We start from the raw sequence: 16237 nt of genomic DNA, 5'->3' as shown, positions 1-16237 counted from the left end.
GCTAAACCGGCTGAGATTCGAACCATGTATGTTTAGCCTTAAGTTTTTTTGCTTTTGACAGTAAGAATGAAAAAATATTAAACCACAAACTATAGTGATTGTTGTAAAAATAAAGGGGGGGGGGGCATCCCATTGCATACTATATTTAAAATTTTGGGGATTCTCACACTATAGCAGAATATTCTACTGATAGGGTTAGCATGAGATGGACCTTACCAAATAAAGTTGCTAAGTTGAACCATTCATGGAAAATCACAGATCTCCTTGTTCTTAAAATCATGTAATACTGGATAGCTTTGCAATCTTAAAGTGTATCTATACCTAGAATCTGTTTTTTTTTTTTTTATATAGAATGATGAAAGGTTGAAACCCCTGTCAGGTTTTACTGCTTTATAGGGAGAGTTCCCTTCACTTTCTGAAGACAACCTTTTACCAGACAGTAATAAGGAAAACTGTGCAACAGGGAATAAAAATAAAAATATTAGTACCCTGGCATTCTCCTATTTAACTTAAAAAATAGAGATTTTCCCTAACTTCCTGTACTGGGGACATACTTTTTACCAAACAGCAAATGAAGAAAATGCCCCAATGGAGCTTCCCCATTGGTTGGTGACATCACAAGGGAGGGTAGTACCACCAGGTGACGTCGCCGGGTGGTCCTGCCCCATAGCTACTTAAGAAATGTCAAACGGCAGTGCAGCCAGCCCGCGAGAACATTTGTGGAAAGCGCAGCTTTTTTCTTCTTTTTTTCAGCTCTGGCAGTGGCATTTTTTATTTTTTAATAAAGGAATTGTCAAAAACTTTTGTACCGACTTTATTTACTTTTACACTTTTTTTTGGTGAATGGGTAGGTGCTGGGATACCTTGTTAAAGGAGGCTTCCAGATACCAGATCCCGAAGACCTGCACAGCCCAGGGTTGTGGGAAAAAGGCTCTTTTCCCCATCAGCATGTGGACAAGGTGCTTTGGGGTGGGGTGGGATGGGCTGCTAACTCGTTCCCCCCCCTTTCCTGACCTGCCGGGCTGCATGCTCAGATAAGGGTGTGGTATGGATTTTGGGGGGATCCCCATGCCTTTCTTTTACATTTTGGCATGGGGTTTCCCTTAAATTTTATACCAGACTCAAAGGGCCTTGTATGCATTAAAGGGGACCCCAAACTGGGGGTTTTTTTTTTCATAATTTTTAATTGCCAGTATGTTTTTTTACATTAGCTGTAAGTGGGGAACCCGCTGACAGCTGATGAGTCAACGGTCATTAAGCATGCAGCGACAGGCTTTCCAGCCCACTCCTTAGCAATTTGCTATTGGGGGGGGGACCCCCAGGCTGTTTCTCTCTCTGTTCTGTTTGTGAATTGGATTTAGGAGCTTACCACATTTTTTTTTGACGATATTTACCGGAACATTTTTCATTTTGCGGTAAATACCGCATAATCGTTATTTTTCTTTTTTTGTGAATTGGACTTTATTTACCTCATGCAATAATTTATGCAAATTAGTCACGTGACCATGTTATCGCATGTGGTAAACATTAGTGAATTGACCCCATTATATAGTATTTGATGTTTTATCACTGAAGACATTTTTTGTTAAAAATGTAATTATCAAATAATGAACATATATCCCCTTCACTGTCTACTACCAAAACTTAAATAAGTCACATATTTAGTGAAAGTCCACACTAATTTTAAGTGAAAGGTTCTACATTTACCACATGATTAGTTCTAGTGCATGAAAAGAAAAACTGTATCTCATTCTCCAACATATTACTAATGAAATTCCAGTGCTCTACCTTCATGTTTCTTGTCTATAAAGTTTCCCAATAAGAGCTCCACATATTTATTGCAGGCATATTTGACAGTATTTCATAAATATATAACCATATGCCATAATTGACATTTTCATCAACTGTTGTGTATCAGACTTGCCTATTACTATATCACATAGTAAAATATTTCCTAATGTATTAGAGTATACAAAACACAGGCTTTCAATGTTCTATGTAAGCACTGTCTCTACTTTCCCTTTCCTGAGGCAACTTTTCAAAGGTGTAGCTGTCTAATTACTTCTCCTCCCCTCATATTGTGACTGTATAGCTCAAGGGAATAAATGAACAAAGGAGTTGTGTGTCAGTTATGTGTTTGTATTATCAGTTCTAAAATGTTATTAACATTGCTGTCTGGTGCACACATCTGCAAGCTGAAGAATTTCTGTGCTTATAGACAATGCAGTTGTCAGAACTTAAAACTGAATCTGAGATTCTATATCCACTCACCCAATAAATAAAATTCAAAGTACTAAAAAAAAACCTACAGAGCCAACCACAGCTCTGCCCCCCAGCTACATCACCAACCTCATCTCAAAACACCAATCCAAACCATACTTTTTGCTCCTCCCAAGAACTTCTAGCTCTCTTGCCAACTCCTCCCATGGTCACCTCCAGGACTTCTCCGGCGTCTCTCGCATCCTCTGGAACTCCTCACCCCAATCTATCTCCTACTCTATCTGTCTTCAAGGATCAGGCGATCCCTGAAAACCCATTACTTCAGAGAGGCCTATCCTGCCTTTAGCTAATAAACTATACTTTTCTTCATCAGCTAATCCCTAGCAGTTATTGCTCTTTGCATCACTTGACACTTCCTTTTAGATTGTAAGTTCTAATGAGCAGGGACTTCTGATCCATCTTGTATTGAACTGTATTGTGACTGTACTGTCTTCCTTCATTTTGTGAAGCCCTGTGCAAACTGTTGGCAATAATAATAATAATAATAATAATAATTTCAACTGAGCAAGTATAAAATTCATCCCTTTTTCAATTCATCCATCTGCAGAAAACCAAGCTGTATCTCCCTGCTTCCTAAATCAAATTGGGTTAATAACAACAATGATGTTACATATGATGATAATAATAATAATAATAATCCTATCATCATCAACAGAACATTGTATTCCTCTATGGTACCAGTAGTGAAGTGGCTTCTCCATAATGTGAACAAATGATACAATCATGTGGCTTCAAGCTTTTTGGGGAGCATGCCCTGTAAAACTGTCAGTTTAAAACAGACTGTTTGTCAATAGCCATTTCAAACAATTGATAGATGTTTTTCAAAGACGCTAAAGAGCCCTAACAAAAAATCTCTCTCATGCTTTTCAAGAGACAATAATGGAACCATCCAAAAACCATTACACTCAACTCTTCATGCAGCCTCTGCTGTTATCAGTGTCATACTCTTTTGCCATTATACTCACACAAATCCTTTGCCTAAGGGCATAACTGCTGTTAGTATGTAAGTGGCAAAGCTTAATGTCCTGAACAAAAAATGTGAGCTGGAAACTCTTGGATATGTACATCCATCAGTAAAGCAAACATTCTCTCAAGCAATGAACTCATTACAATCATCAGTGTTGTGACTGCAAGAGCAGTAGTTTATGGTGAGAATAAGTCAAGGGATCACATAATATTATATGGTAAAGAAAAAAAAAATGAGGCTGAAAATATCATATAGTCACAATGAGAAATTATGCATGAAAGTTTTTGAGTAAGCTTTCCTCATCTAAAAGGCAAATGGTTTAAAGGACTTCCTTTGTTCAGAAACAGAATATAGTAGTGACTGATCCTCTGCCTTTTCATAATCAGTAGGAACAGGCCTCTCTAAGCTGGGGTCAGCAACCAGTAGATCGCGATCTACCAGTAACTCGCGGTTAGGTGATGTAGATCACAGTCTGGGCTTGCTGTCCCGCCATCCCAGAGCATCAAACAGAGTGCAATGCAGAGAGACTAATTGTAAAGTTGGAGCTGTAGTAGGGAGCAAGAGCCGAATAAGCCGATGCCTCCTCTGTGGTGCTGGCTCCTGTCCCATGCAGAGTAATATCAACTGCACTCCATCTCTTATCCTAGCTAGCAGCCTCCAGAGTTGTGCCAGCAGCAGGAACGAAGAGATCTTCAGGTCAGTGTGAAGCAATACACTTTGTATAATAATATAGGGCAGCTTTCACACTGATGTGCTGCAGTTTACCCACACCACGGGTGCAGTACAGTGTACCTACAGCTTTCCTGTGGGTTTTTTGTGCTTAGCCATAGATTTCAATTATATCCTGCGGGTTTGGTGCACTTTCTGAATGCAGGAGTTTTTTTTGGAGTGCTTTAGGAAAATACACTACACCTACAGGATATAATAGAAGTCTTCGGCAAAGCCCAGCTAGCACAGGAAAGTTGCAGATGCACTGGACTGCACCCACTGTACAGGTAAACTGCAGCACATCAATGTGAAAGCAGTCTTACAGGGGGCTAAGAACAGTAATGCCCCGTACACACAGTCGGACATTGATAGGACATTCCGACAACAAAATCCATCTTTTTTTCAGACGGATGTTGGCTCATATTTGTTTTACATACACACGGTCACAGTTGTCGGAAAATCCGATCGTTCTGAACATGGTGACATAAAACACGTACGTTGGGACTATAAACAGTAGCCAATAGCTTTCGTCTCTTAATTTATTCTGAGCATGCGTGGCACTTTGTGCGTTGGAATTGTCCACACACGGTCGGAATTTACGCGAACAGATTTTGTCGTCAGAAAATTTTATAGCCTGCTCTCAAACTTTACGTGTCGGAAATTCCGATGGAAAAAGTCCGATGGAGCCCACACACGGTCAGAATTTCCGACAACAAGTTCCGATCGCACATATTCCGTCGGAAAGTCCGACCGCATGTACAGGGCATAAGGGTTAATTTACATTTGAACTTTGGGGGTGGTAAAACCCCATAGTTAAAATGTGTTTTTACCAACCCCACCCCAACCGCACCTTCTTTAGCTGCAGTGGCCAGGGTTGTACACATGTCACAGCTGCAACAGGACTTATACATCCTATCTTGGTTGGTGGGTGTAGCACCTGCCAAGCATGATCCATTCAAGTGAATGAGGCCGCTCTGCAAGCACCCTGCAATTTTGTACAGTACAGCAAACAAGGGGTTAAAGCAGGCAGCATTGTGTTGCTTTCTCACCACCTGCTTTAACCCCTTGGACCCTGCAGAAGCATGCAATTGTGGGGTGTGGGCAGAGGGGCCTCATTTACTTGAATGGGTTACAATTGGCAGGCGGTAGCACCCACCAAAAGCAACAGGGGGTTTAATTCCTGCTGCAGCATGTGTACAACTTTTGGCTGCTGCCTCAGGAACTAAACAGGGCAGGGGTTGGGGAAGTAAAACTGTGACTCAACTGCAGGGTTTTACCCCGCCCCCCCCCCAACTTTACACATGAATGAGCCCTAAGGGTGCCGCTGCCAAATGCAACTAAGGGCTCATTCACAAGTGCAGCAGGCACTACTGCTCCTGTGAAAAGCTATCCAACTGAGTTTGACAGGTGGTGAGGAGGTGATATGTTGCCTCCTCTCCACCTGATTTAAGCCCATGATTGCCCTGTAATACACATGATTGCAACACGGTAGTACAGCAATTAGAGCTTTAAATCAAGTGTGAGGAGGTGACACTGTGCCCCTTGACTTCTCCCATGTTGTTCAGGTAGATCTCCATCTCTTTAAGGTTGCCTACCCCTGCACTTGGCTGATACCTCACTTCCATCTTGAGTATCACAGGGTCAATATAATAAGCTAAGATCATAGATAGACTGTCTATGTTGTGGTAATAGCTATGGTTACATCAAAAATGCTACACACTAAAAGAGTGTATATTTTCTTAAGTATATATTTTTTTAAGTCAGCCTTGGTAAATGGTGGGCTTAAATCATGTTTCCAACTCACTGAAGTGAAAATTGTTCCTGTATCTTATGTGCTTTAGCTAGATACAAAGACAAGTTGCATGTATTTATTTAACTACTCAATTCTTCCCAATTAATCTCCATGGAAACATAGTCATAGTGCACTAGCAGTGGAATCTTTTAGAGATGTTTATTCTTTGAGAAGTTATTAATTCCAGTGGCTTTACTTCAGCTTCAGTCTAATCCACCCCCTTAACAGGTTCTTTATTTATATCCAGTAAGCTTTGTAATTTAAATAGCTTGACAGTTTTTTTTTTTTTGCTAAACTGAAGCTATGAAAAAAAAAACATGCATACAGTAAGTACAGAACAAAAAATATATAATATATAACAAAATATAATTTAAAAAAAATACACAACGTTCATAAAAATAGACAAGAAAGCATCTGGCAAAACTGCAAATATACTTGCATCTTCTCCAGCCTAAAAGTTTTTAAATCCTGACCTAATGTTGTCCATGTCTTTTTCCCTTATTTCACCTGATTTTGAACAGAAGGTAAAATTATTTAAATGCTTCTGCAGTTATTAAAGGTCAACATAATGGGAATTGCTTTAGCGGTTTGGGATAGTTGCTGGCAATTTTTTGTGTCGCTAGGGTATTCCCGCAATTACATTTTCACACCTGAATTCCAACATCCACACAGTTTTAGGCCTTCTCTCATTGTCTGTTGAACTTTCCATTTGTTTTACTGTAGAAAACCAAAAACTTTGCCTTGGAAAGCAAAATTTTCAAAGCAGAGACAGAGGCTATGGGTATATGTGGGGGCTTTCCCATAACTGCCAAGTTGTTTTGTGCAGAATGATTAAAAAGACCACAATATCACAGTATAACAATCAGACTATAAATATCTTCTTTATCTTTGAAACTGCCTCTCTCGTAGTTGGTACTCTGCACCAAAACTTGCAATATCAACATATCAAAATATCCTTTTATATTACTTATGAATTATGTGATTATTCCTGGAAAGAAAAAAAATGAAAGGAATAACTTGATATTAACAACAATTGCAATATTGTTTCCCTACCATGGAATGTACATTAGCAGAAACATTTACTAGAAAATTCTTTCTCTGGATTTATTCCATGCCATACTGCATGTCAAGGCAGAAATATGGAAGCTGTTACTGCTGAAGCAATCAGTAGTCACCTAAAGTCTGACAGTTGCTGGCCTGTCCACTAACTAACTGCACACTGAGCATGGAGTATATTTGCTCAGACAGTTGGCATATTTCAGGTGATGTCTCAGCTCCTCAGCTCTCTAGCTATATTGTTTAGCTGAAACAATATGTAAAGCTAAATGAGGTGGTAACGGATATTTTTTTTTTCAAAAAATAAGCTTGTGCAGTCATAATAAAAAGCTAAGTCTTCAGATCCCTGCATAGGTCTAATTGGGACTGGTTCTCTTTAACAAGTGATTCGTTTAAAAAAATTGCTGATGCATTGACGCAAGATAAACTTACATTTAAAAAGGTATCTGTAAATGTATTAGCAAATGTATTAAACTAATTATTTCCTAAAAATAATGACTAATGACTCTCCTTGCCCTTTAAAATAAAGCATGCAATAACAATATAGACTTCAGACTGTGGCCTCACAATGTTCTTACTGCTGTGACCTAAAAGTCCTTGGCAGCATTTACAGAGTTTGCCCGAGTGGGTCCTATGTACTGATAAGCATATTCCACGACAGTCATAAGAGTAAATTGATTACCCTCCTGCTGAAGATACCTGTATACAATGATTGAACAAGGTCCCCTGGCGCACAAGATGAGGATGCCAAAGCAACTATGGATTAGTAAGGGTTAAACATGAGCTACATGATAAATGTCATGCATTGGTGTGATGCAATGCCATTCATTCTGATACTCAAAGGAAATGCCACCTAGTTCCCAGCTCAAGCCTGCTGTGCCTCCTGCCCTGAGCCTCCGAGGACAAGCAGCAGTGGATTAGGAGCAGCAGCAGCCCAAAATCCACCAGTCATTGAGAGCTGTGCAGCATCTTCTAAATGGAGCACCTGCTTTATCATACAGAAGTTAGATATTATATGGAGATTCTAGATATTTTGTGTTAACTGAATGATGCATAGGCAGGAGAGCACCCCCAGTTCTGCCTACTGCAGTTGACTCTTCAGCCACTATTGTAGCCTAGCCCTGCTTGTACCCATCTCCAAAAACTAACAGAGATTTTATCTGAGCCCTATAACCCTAAACCTAACCATCTTCACTTGCACTATCACAGTGCACTTTAAAGCTGATACTAGTCTCTTTAAAACTACTGCTTAAAAAAAAGATTATTTTTTTTGCGTAGAATATAAGTGATCAACCCCTGATACAAATACATATGGTGGAGCAAGCAGCAGTTATTAAAAAAAATTCAATGGGGTCGGGTCATAAGTCAAATTTTGGGGTCAGAATGCGTCTTTATGCTCAGCAAGACTTTTTGTTTTACTGCTGTTCCCTGTGCAAGCCCTTCAGTTACCCTACAGGTATTTAGAGATTTAGAGATGCCTACTGTGCTTTGCTATCATTTTTTTCTGGTGGAATCCTGTTTTTTTTTTTATACACTACATGGGGAATCACTTTCGTGCACATGAATTTTTAAACAAGTGCACAGTACATACTGTTTAATCTGGCCATAAACAATGTTCATCCATCAAGCCAACTACTAGGCTATGCATGCTAAACTTAACAATGTTTGCAAGATAAAGTCTGGTAAACTGAAGAAATCAGTGCCAATCAATAAAACATCTAAATTATTACTAATAATTAACTTTATAAATAAATATACTAGAAAAATTAACACTTTTACTTGAAAGTTAATTTGTTCTTCAGAATAACAAAGTCAGAATGGGCTCCTTTAAATACTGTTGCTTTCATAAAGGTGATTCTGTTTTTTTTTTTTCTAAGGGTTACTTTTTTATCTGATACTATGTCAATATAAACAGATTAGTGTTACTTTTTAACAGTCATCGACTAACTGATAAGCAAAAATGTGTCCTAAAGTATTAGGTTATGGATCTTCATTATGCACCTTCTAGGGCATAGATAACATGACATAATACATTTCTTTATGATTAACTTCACACCTTTAGAAGAGCATACAGGGCTCAGGTTTCAGGCAGTAATGAGATATTGTGAAATGAAAATTTTCTTGACCTCACATTGTCCTTTCAAGGATCGAGGCTTTTATGCTACATGGGTAAAATAAATTCTGCTCATGAACAAAGCCGAACAAGTCCAGGGGCAATGTGAACAAACACTAGCTCCTATTTACTGCACGTATGTCAAGTGGCAAGAATACAAGCTCTCGATAAAGGAATGCCATGTTTAGACCCCAGAGCTTAGAGGATCTCAGATAAAGACCAAGTAATGCAGGCATCAGAAATGTTTTAAATTTCCCCATGTTGGTTTCATGTTATGTAGCTCAATGTCTAGACAGATAATACTGTACAGAGAAATGCTGACATCTGTATACGTTAAACTTTGCAAAAAAAAGAGCAAAGAATCCATGTAAGATTAAAAGTTAAATGTTATCTATAATACTATCATAGCTTTATTTCAAACAATCACACTGAAATTCTAACCAGGCAATACTACTTCAACAAATGGGAGAAAAACGAAAAAGTTTATTTAAATCATTGAAAATCAGAAAGTGCACTAACATATACATTTCAGTTTAGGGAAGTTGCATCAAAGGCAACCTGACTAGCTACTAGAAGTTAGTGTAGTTTTCACGGTGCCTTGTTATATGTGTATTATAGCAGCAATTGGATGTAGCTGTTCTGTGTTCTAACATACCCCATACTGGTCTACTATCATTATTGTGCTGCATGGTATACACTCAACACTCTGCTGTTTACCCAGCCAGATTTTAACACCTCCAACTCCATGCTTTTGTTTTTCTATAGCTGTGCATAAATAATTTTTCTTACATACGCACGCACAAACACACACCAGGCATCTAACTTGTAGGAGGTAATAAACCGGCCCAGTGGGTAATTCGTTTATTAGCCTGGCACATGTCCCTAAAAGGATTTTCATCCTAATTTATAGATTTTCATAAGATATGTGGAAGAAAATACTCATTGGCATAATTTTATAAGAATTTGGCAGGCCAAACATGCTAATTTAACATTTGATCACCTTGCCTTTGTGTTCACATCAAAACAGTGATCTGATGTCATCAATGAACATGTTTAAAACTTGTGATATAACTGTAAAGGCAGTAATGCTAACTCGTTTGGTGGTAAACAAAGAATTAACATCTCTGGTGTTTCAGTTGCCAATAACTTTTTGAGATAAAAAAAAAGGAAGTGCCAAATTTCATGGCTAATTAACACTAGTACAGTGATCTGCATTTTAGCGCAGCTGTAAAATGCAGGTAAATGCAAGGACACCTAAAAAACCAATCGTTTATATGTGTCCTGTTCACTGCATTGCTGCATTGACCTGTATTGCATTTTATTGTATTAAAATGCAACATGTATGCAGTTTAATGCAATGCAATGAAGGTCATTGCTTGTAAAACACAGGTCGACATAGCACAGCGCCAAACACACAACACAAGTAAAGTAAAAAAGTTTGCTTTGTGTTTTATTTTGTCCCTTAGAAGCACCCATACCAGCAGCCACGTTTGGGGGATTGGAGAGTAAGGAAAATAGTGTGTGCAATACAGGTGCTTTCTAGTTTTGGGAGCTAAAAACAAAAATAACATCGCTAGTGTTTCAGTTGCCAATAACTTTTTGAGATGAGAAGGAGGTCACTACCTTTTTAGTAGGATTTTTTTTTTTCAAGGAGAGATGCCTTGATACTCCCACTTTCATACGTCCATCAAACATACAAATAACCAGTGTAATAGGCAGTTTTTTGTGAATTCACAAACTCCTTTTATGGCCATAAAAAGTAAAAGCACACCCTAAAATAAAACTACTCTTTAAAAGTTATGAAGTCCACATCAGTTAAAACACATCATGCTCTTGGAGCGTAGGCTAGAAAGCAAAGCCAAATATTAACTCATGGCAACATAAAACTGGAAAACTGAAGTGCACCTACATGGTTACATTGTATAATTGAGAAAAGAACAAGGAGAGCCCAGGAGATGTATTCCCTTATAATGGCATATGCAATCACTAGGCCAAAGCAAGGGCATGGCTGAAGCATCACACTTTTGGTGTAGGATAAACAAATGTTGCTTGGAATAAACATGAGGAAGAAATTTGTCAGATTAGTACTATAGATATAAAACTGAAAGGAAAATTATGTGTTTTTTCACCTTTAGACTTGCCTTATAGTAATGAATACGCTTCTTGACATATGACATTTCATTTTCAGGCACAATTGTGCTTGCAGGAATACAACAAAGTATAGAAATCTTCAATGTCATTCACATGCCACTGCAATGTCAATCTCTAACGCCCTACTGCTGAGTCAATTTACTGGAGAGTTATTAATTTCAAGAAGATTTGACTATGTTACCTAACATTATAAATACAGGTTGAATAACTTTTCATATGCAGGCAATCAAGACTAATTCAAGAAAATTCCTGATTTTAAAACTACCATTGTTACTTCCATCAGATGTCAGAAACTTTGATTTTTGTAAAACATCAAAGAAAACTTCCTTTCATATGGTATGAGATTTCAACGTAATGATGTTCAGATACAGCAAAAACACTTGAATTTTTTTTTAAAGTTTTGCTAATTCCTTCATGTGTAGTGTTCATGTGTTGGGAAAGCTAATAACATACACAGTTATTGAGAATTGTACAGAGCATTTAAATTCAAAGCACACTCTGCTAACAGGTTATAATTTTATCCCAGGTGCCAAACATCAGTTAATGATAACTTTATGCAAAAATAAAGCTCAGAGGTACTAAATCTATAAATATCAAATACTGGAAATCAATATTCTCATTTAACCACACAAGTTGGGCCACATATACCTTTAATACAGTATCATGCCATAGGTGACAGAATAATATTAAAAGACAGATGGAGATCTTGCAGATTTCTTTTTTACTTTCTTAATTTGTGTGTCTATTTGCAAGTAATCAACAGTGGAAAATTTACCATCTAACCATTTTACTAAAGTTTTCAAAAACTTTGCTTTGAGAGTAAGAGTGCTCCTATCCTTAATGATGTAAAGAATTATTCAACATGGCTGCCCATAGTGAATTTAGTATACCATTCCTGTAACAATAATCTGGATACTAACTGACTTGATGGAAACATCATTCTAATTAGTGGTGGTTTCTTGCTGACATATTTCTCAAGTAGGAATCCAAAAAAAATTCTTTTTAAAACTGTATATAGCTTAATTTGCCTTTGAGTAGACTTTTTTTTCAGTTAGTTTAAAGTCTTGCAATAATGAAAAAAAAGACTCAGAAACTGGAATCGAGTAAATTAGTTTGAAAACCAGGCAAATCTTTAAATTGTCTTGTTGCAAATACACACATGTCCAATGTGCAGTGAATGGTATCATTTAAGAGTTGCATAGATCCCAAATTTCTCCTCAGATCAGACAAATGTATATAAAAGTATTCCAGAAAATTCAAAAACATAATTAATTAGCTAATCTTTTGAATCAATCATTCCTATTGTAATAAGTTCATCTGTGTTTAGTGTAAGGAACAACTATCCTATGCTTAAAGGGATTTCACAAATTCAGACTGTTCTAAAGATGTCATTGGAGATTTACACTCTACCACATTTACATATCCAAATGGAAAGCCAAACTTGCTGCAATTCAGTCAGTATTACATATTGCTTATTTGTTTAGGTAAAGGTAAAGTGTTAGCCTTGTCTCCTGCCTAGCTATGCATCTTGCACTAATAGGACATCAAAAAGTAAACATGTGGTTAATGTCTAACCTTCATGGTCCTCTTTTATTCCAGCCTCAGACACCTAAGTAAAACGAAATGTGCATGTTAACTTTTACCACTTAGACATGCATTTGGCAGTCTGAGAAATGACAGAGCCAGAAATGGACCTTTGAAAACTAGTGACCATAGGAAATTAGGTCTGGCAGGGATTTAACCCCTTCATGAATCACTCTGGAAATGTTTTTAGAACAAGTGTTCTGCACATTTCAGATGTGTTTGACATCTAATTAGCCTAAAAAAACCAAGAAGCCCCAAATCACTATTATTCTTCGAAACAAAATACTTACGACTGCTAACAAGGATTGCACTTCGACAAAACAATTATACACAAGGAAAGAAAGGACTATTGATGCTACAATAAAAACACAAAAGAAAAAAACAAGTACAAATTGTATTCTTTTACTCTGCATGTGTCTTCTCACTTAGCTGAGCCTTAAAAGAAAAAAAACCCCTAAGTGCTCAATCTGAAAGAACCTAAACTAATTGTAGGAGATATGTAATAGAATTTGATCTCAATCAAAGCTTGAAGAAGTTACAGGAATCCTTAGTTCACACAAGGCAGCTAGCAACCTTCTAATTTAGTGTCTATTATGCTAAGCTCATCTTGCAGCGGAATTTTATTGCCTTCATACCTGTTTTGCCTATGAATTGTTTTATGGAGAGGGGAGTGACAGTCTGTAAAGGAATACACTGAAAATCAGCAGAAAATGAGACTTGAAGGAGTTCATTCAATTAAGGCTCATTTTATTATATGTGACAGCTTTATTACCAGGACTTGTTAACACACTTAAATTGTCCAGTTAGACAAAGGCATATACAAGATGAAATGATGAGAAATTTTGCAATAGTTAGACAAAAAATGCATAATATATATATATATAGATATATATATATATCTATATATATATATAGATATATATATATATCTATATATATATAGATATAGATATCTATATCTATATCTATATATAGGTAAATATCTATATCTATATATATATATCTATATATAGGCAGTACTTTATTTACAAAAGGCAGAAACGTGACGGGACTATTAAATGTATGTACAAGCAGTTTCTTCTTTGAAATGAAGTGTGAAAACAGCATTCTGCTCTCACAGATGTGTTTTTCACACTTGTGTCATATCTTCCTATCACAGAGATGGCATGCTAGTACCATAAAAAAGAACTTATTTCCTCCAGTACACAATTTTACCATGCATTATGCTGCTTATCCCCACACCACAGCTATATAAACAAATCTGGCTTGTTTTAGTATTCTGCTAAAAGCCACAAGCAGAGTGTGCTACATTCCATGAGGTGCCTCTCTTTCCCCATGCTCCTACTTTCTATCCATATTTCCCTTTCGTAGCCCTTATAGGTTCATTTCCATTGTGTGATAGAAAGCAAAAGAAACTGAGCCAGTACATTTATCTTCTCTTCCAAGGCTGCAATATCACTCCAATTACAGTTATGGCATGTTCACCTTCATAACACAGCTATATATTACAAGCCTTCCAGAGCTACTTTTATTCTTTCCAGATTGTTGTAGCATTTGTGTGATAAATCTCTAGTGAGTTTATTCTAAATAAAATGCTTTTCCCATCAGACTTGTTTACAAAAGAAATTAAGTAAACCACAAACTGGCATCAGTCCCATTTAGTATAAACTACATTATATTAATCTTCTTAGGTTACCAAATCACAAAAACTCCACTCAGGCAATTTTTACCGTCACAGTTACTGTGTTCCCTACAGATAAATGGCAAATGAGTTGCACATGAGTTTGCATCCAAATAGATTCTAATTTGTTAGAAAATAAAGTGTTTTCTATAGCATTTATGCTGATCAGGGTTAATCTGGTATTTAGGTGATTTGCTGCATTGTAGCCACGTGTAAACCAAATAAACTTAGGGATTAGTTTAAAAAGTATAGAGCAGAAAAAAAGAGCTTACCTCTGTAGGATAATTTGACCCTTGGCACGTTATTTTTGACATTCTGACAGTTCACCCTTGTTGTTATTGATACTCCCAAGAAAAGAAATGCAATCCCAGTAAAGGAGCCCATGCTGAGGAGCAAGCAGATCCTAGATCTCTCTGCAGCTTGGTGTCCCCTTGCTGCAGTCTTATAGGTTCTTACAAGTCTGGAGAACAGGTGACTTAGGTCAGTTTCATTTCAGCCACACAGGTAAAATTAAGCTCACCATCCCTCCGTCTGGAAAAAGATTGCAAAGTTCAGGCAATCTGGAGCAATGTGAAGCAGGCACCGGATAATGAGGCACAACTGTTGTGTAGCGAGAGGAAAAAAGAGTGAGTGCTGCAGTGCTGGGGCTTAAAGATCCATTTGCTTCATTGAAGGATCTCCTCTGCTCTCTGCTCTGCTGCTGCCCGGTGGAGGAATCACAGCTCTTTGTGCTTCAGTTCACTGTGTGGGAGCTGAATGAAAGGAAGACAGGAGCCTACAGAGCTGTACTACTGACTTTTTCCTGTCCACATGCACACAGATGATACAGGATCTCTCAGACAGGTTTTCCCTGGAACAGCAAAGGCAAACTGACAATGGGAGAACAGGCAAGCTCAACCCACTGCCTTTTCCTGCTGTCACATAACACATGCAAAAAACATCTAGTAGAGATTAGAGGAGGGAGCAGAAACCTGCACCAAGCATGTGGAGGGCAGGCAGCCAGAATTTACCTTTAAAGGCATAGGCTGGCTTGAACTTTATTGAAAGAGAACAGCAGCATCACAATCCAGCTTGTCAATGAAACATCACTGCACATTTCATAGGCAGGTCACTAGTTAAACAGCATGCCAATAAACTTGACTTGTATTTATTCTTTAACCATGCTCCTTTTTCTTGACAATCCTAGTGGGAATTCCCTGGTTAGAGCTCTCAGAGCAATCTGTTCAAGACAAGAGTCACTCTGCTGGGGATTATAAATCATATTTGCTCATTCTCCACAGGATTCTCCCAATTCAAACATATCAGCACACTTCCAGCCTCTTCGGAAATCCCCTGATTATTCCATTAGTCAAATTACACCAGTCTCACCCTCCAAACCCCCCCACAAAGCAAAAGGTTGTGAGGATGTGTCAAATCTCTTTCCAGTTGGAGAGATACAATTTCCCATGCCATGCTTCTTCTCAATTACTCCTGTAAACACAGCAGAAGTAAGCCTTCACAAACAAGATACTCAAAGCAGGTTAGACCATTCCTCTCTAATGTGCTTCAATTTCAAACCAATTGAGAAAATTGCAGAAGCTTTGAAATCTCATAATCTAATTGCAACAGCCTAACCCCTTCATTTAAATGTGGAGAGGGAAAAAAAAACACACAGGAGACCTTCAACCTTGCAGGTCACATTATTTAAAGTGATATAAAGGTTTTGTTTTAATTAAGCAGCATTAGATGCTAATACGTTAAAGATTTAATTTCATGGTGTGATAAAACCCGAAGCATCCTGTCATCAGTGCCATTAATAGCTAACTAACGTACATAATAGAGGAAAACAAAATCAGTTTTCACAAACTCTTTTGCTTCCTGAACTGTATTTGTCACTCCCACCATTTAGCATCTGCCAAATTCAAC

General features: G+C 37.7%; 1 protein-coding gene across 1 annotated transcript in view; it reads right to left on the bottom strand.

Moving 5' to 3' along the window:
- The window catches only part of SEMA3A (semaphorin 3A), a 388300-nt gene extending 373021 nt beyond the window's left edge, over positions 1-15279 (bottom strand). The window contains exon 1 of the mRNA XM_073619547.1: positions 14605-15279. Within this exon, the coding sequence (XP_073475648.1) occupies positions 14605-14716 (112 nt within the window). The 5' untranslated portion in view covers positions 14717-15279. The remainder of the gene's footprint in view (positions 1-14604) is intronic.
- Between the last annotated feature and the right edge of the window lie 958 nt (positions 15280-16237).

The sequence above is a fragment of the Aquarana catesbeiana genome, linkage group LG03 (assembly GCF_042186555.1).
Source record: "Aquarana catesbeiana isolate 2022-GZ linkage group LG03, ASM4218655v1, whole genome shotgun sequence".
Classification (NCBI taxonomy): Eukaryota; Metazoa; Chordata; class Amphibia; order Anura; family Ranidae; genus Aquarana; species Aquarana catesbeiana.
This window is presented reverse-complemented; position numbering and strand designations above follow the sequence as displayed.